The 4,406-nt window shown below is 37.4% G+C and overlaps 1 protein-coding gene across 1 annotated transcript; it reads left to right on the forward strand.

The window, feature by feature from the left end:
• The first annotated feature begins 2,469 nt into the window (after positions 1 to 2,469).
• Positions 2,470 to 2,958, forward strand: LOC132559685 (uncharacterized). Its single transcript, XM_060224304.1, has one exon. It carries the CDS (start codon positions 2,470 to 2,472, stop codon positions 2,956 to 2,958), a length of 489 nt encoding a protein of 162 aa, XP_060080287.1.
• The last annotated feature ends 1,448 nt before the right edge of the window (positions 2,959 to 4,406 follow it).

Raw genomic sequence — 4,406 nt, forward strand, 5'->3', positions numbered from 1 at the left:
CTTATAGACTCCATTCGACCAAACCTGGGGAAAGTTAGTGATGTCGTTATGGTGTATCGGAATGAGAGTTTGACAGTGCCCTTTTTATATAACACTTGATTAGGTCGACATAAACTTCACTGCGTCTAATTTAAAAGTTATCATTAATGGTTATTTTCTATCATAATACGATATAATATAAACTTTATTCATTTTACAACAATTGCAAAACATGTTATTTCATCTTATACTAATCACTCTTTTTGACCTGGATGTAAGCGCTTGAGGGGTCTTATTGTGGCAGGAAATCGGAATACACGGAAAAAACCCACGTTGTCGGGCAGGTGACCCTATACCTTTTCATGTCCGTTCGGGGAATCGAACCCCCGACGGCTAGGTGAAAGGCGGTGCGCCATCCGACCACCCCGAGTGGCATCTTTTTTTGTATACACAATTAACTATTCACAATGTCTATACAAAATCGGAACAGTAAAAAAAAAAAAAAAAAAAACTTGATATAAAGCGGACGTTTGTGTTGGTATGCTGATATTTTGTATATTAAGCGGACATTTGTGTTGGTGTGCTGATATTTTGTATATTAAGCGGATGTTTGTGTTGGTATGCTAATATCTTGAATATTAAGCGGATGTTTGTGTTGGTATGCTAATATCTTGTATATTAAGCGGATGTTTGTGTTGGTATGCTGATATCTTGTATATTAAGCGGATGTTTGTGTTGGTATGCTGATATCTTGTATATTAAGCGGACGTTTGTGTTGGTATGCTGATATTTTGTATATTAAGCGGACGTTTGTGTTGGTGTGCTGATATTTTGTATATTAAGCGGACGTTTGTGTTGGTGTGCTGATATTTTGTATATTAAGCAGACGTCTGTGTTGATATGCTGACATCTTGTATATTAAGCGGATGTTTGTGTTGGTATGCTGACATATGAATAAGTTTTAATGTAATAAATATCCGAGTCGGGAGATGTTTGCAATTAGAAAAGTCGTCACTTGAGATATTAAATGGGGGGTTCAGGCTATGTTAGGAGAACTCAATCATAAAGGTATAGAGAGATTGGCTGGTGTACGTGCACTCAGAAAAAGATGTAACCCTACTAATCAGCAGTTATTGTCAACTCTCGGTGACTAACGACAGACCATCACAATACTTTCATAAAATCATCGCAATTTTCTCCAAAACGTGCAACCGATTATCGCGATAAGATACAAAACCTGTTTAAGAAACCTAACGGGAAAATAGCTTAATTTGTTTTACATAGGATTGATAGTGGACAAGTTATATCACGTTAGAGAAGTTCACGACCTTCTATCTACATGATTAAGCATTCTTGTTTCGTGTGACCATTCATATGGTCCTCTTAACGGTCTGTAATGAACCTCTACACTTGTGTATGTGTTAACCTGTCATGGGAAGGTCGTGAGAGACCTTTATATGGAACCAAGTCACACTCGATACCAATTTCGACATCACTTTGTAAATCAAGCTACGTCACTATTTGATAGTTATGTAATGAAGGATATCCACTTTTGTATCATAAACTAACCCTGAGAATCATCCGCTATCTATGTATTATACAGCCAAAAACTAAATACATTGTTATAGGACGCGAGTTACACGAGTCTCACACATTTAAGAAGAATTTCGTTTAAAATGTTAGTGTATGCTAGACTTTTTAAGTTGTTTGTTTCACAGTTCAGCATCATGCCGATAATACTACCAAACAAAGTGATCATAATGGATTTTACATAACACCGAAGAAATCTCCGCCGGAACTCCTCGTGTTTCAGTATAACGTTATAGTACTCAAGTTTCATTTGTTCAGGGCTTATCATCTGTTAATATCGTTTCTGAACAAAGTAAATATTATATACCAATATAACTTTGCAGAAATTTCAGCAGAGAACTACTCGCGTTTCAGTACATACGAAATAGCCGTAGTTGCGTTTCATTATTTGCGATCCGTACGCACGGTCATTCTTTGACGGAAATACATTTTTATTCAGGCTCCTATGAGTTTTCACCTGGTTTCCGATGTAGCTGTCAAATGTGCAATATGCATCTGAACTTACATAAAATGACTGACTATAGCAAAATAACATCCGTGTTATTTTTATACCAATACCCCTGAAAAAAAAGTCATCAAAACATTTTCGCCTCCTTTGAATAAAGAGTCTTTTGACGTGTCGGTATTTTCTTGTCTTTGATCTGAATTTATTTCTCATTATATTCGTCGTTCCAAACACTTGCCAATTAATTTAGTCGCTTCATATCCTGACGTGGACTAATCTGCAGAATTCACACCCAGCCTGCCTATATTACGTGGATATTTTGCCCAAGTTCGGCATGCCATATCTCTCCAACAGGATTCCTTATCCGTAGACAGACCCCATGTCCTATATAACCAATCACAGAGGTAACATCTATGACACTCGTTTATTCAACGGTCCCGGGTTAGGTAGCAGTCATGAAGACTTCGTTGTTTCTCGGACTTTCGATATGTTTAGTGGGTATCTGTTCTGCCCATTTGTGTCTTCTGAATCCTCGACAACGAGGCTCTCTGACTGGGTACAACAAAGCGGCTGCCGACGACTGCTACCTGACAACGGGCGAGTGTGGCGGCAGAATGAGCGATTCTAACAACATGGCTTTCTTCAAACGTGGAATGAACTACACAGTTGTCCTACAAAAGAACTTGGACCATCATAACAGTACCGACCCCGGGTCCTTCGTTGTATCCCTCCACCATAACACCGACATCTCCTTTTATACCCGAACATTGGCGACCATACCTGACACTGATGCGCCCTCTCTGTCCTTGTACACGGCGGATATTTTCATCCCCAGTGACCTTCAGCTCAGTGAGAGCCCCGTCTTCGTCCTAGAGGTCGTCTACAACACTAACACCATTCCTATCGTCTTCCGGCAGTGCGCAGACATCTTAGTCCTCGCGTAATCCTGTCGATTGGATTTATTGCCTACCATGTAACACGTCACACTAATGAGTTTTAAACTTTACAAATTCATTCACAAACACATGTTATGATGATTGGAAAACAAGACTGAAGAATATCATAACCTATGTTTTTAATTCAAATATTTAACAGGAAATGGTCAGCCATTGGTGACATTTACCGCTAAATTTATTAAAGATGACAACCGGTTGTTTAGATGAGCGAAATATTATGGTTTTTCAATGAAGGATTACATATGTAATTTCAATATCAAATAAAAATTTTATTTCCAGAAGGGAATCACATGATTCGCCATTTTTTGTGGTGTTATCTGTGGCATTGTGAACGAGACAAGATTAGATAGTGTAATTCAATAGCAGAAGATCTGTGTTTTGATGTTTCTATGACGAGGATATCATCAGTGCGTGACAGGAAGTAAGTATTCAGTGGGGACAGCGTTCAAATTGCTCTCCATTTGATCGGATTTTAGGTATCCTGTAATATATTTACCAAACCTATTTACAGTTCTTAATTGCGTGCACTTGTAAGACAAACTGTCATTATCATGTAGGCTATGAAATGTCATCTATTTCTTCCCAACAGTCTTAATATACATTTGTACCAACTCGATACACCCGTGAGCCAGAAGGGTAGGGTAATATCTATTTACAACATTTAAATTCTTATGTTACAAAACAATTGAAATCCATTTTCAAAGGGGGCGGGACAGATTCCCAAGGGATCTTGGCGCCCTCCATTGGTTGATCTTCATCAGGTTTTCAAAAACTTGTTTTTTTCCTTTCGTTTTCATTGTATTTGCTCTCTTATAAATGAAGTTTGAATATTCTTCTTAGATATAATTATGTCTTCATCATCAAGACTATGGAGAATGATGGTCTGTGAATCTAACAATCAGTTGATCACGTACTACATAACCTTTATCTGTAAGTCAGTAGGTATGAAGCTCGAGCAGATGAACAGATCCAACCACCAACAAGAATACATTGGGTCCTTTCATTTATGCAGTTGTAACGGACAAACCGGTTGAACCAATAAAGGAACCAGCCAGTTTTGTCGAGTACTATGTTGTATTAAGTTGAGTAAATCATAATGATATGCTTGGCCATATTCTTATAGAGCTTGGACAAGAAATGATGGTTCCTGCAGCATCTATTTTTAAAGAGTAATTTAACCATTAATTCAGCTACACTCATAAATGATTGATACAAAACTTCTCTTTAATTTTATGCTGTGAAATGAAAAAAGTATCTCAATCACGTTTTTAGCGTAAAGTGAGATGAAGGAAATGGAAACTGAGAGGTTAGGCATTTTCTCTGATAAATAGATTATACACTTTGGTAGAAGTAGAAGCTGTGTACTGTATATATTAAAGAAACTTATTTCATAAACGAATGAAAATAATTAACAAAATTAATAGAAATTACAGCAT

This window comes from Ylistrum balloti, unplaced genomic scaffold (genome assembly GCF_031769215.1).
Source record: "Ylistrum balloti isolate Yb309-2 unplaced genomic scaffold, AGI_CSIRO_Ybal_v1 Utg370948, whole genome shotgun sequence".
Lineage (NCBI taxonomy): Eukaryota > Metazoa > Mollusca > Bivalvia > Pectinida > Pectinidae > Ylistrum > Ylistrum balloti.

Coding starts and splice junctions, on each gene's coding strand:
- LOC132559685 (XM_060224304.1), top strand. CDS start 2,470: ATGAAGACTTCGTTGTTTCTCGGACTTTCGATATGTTTAGTGGGTATC.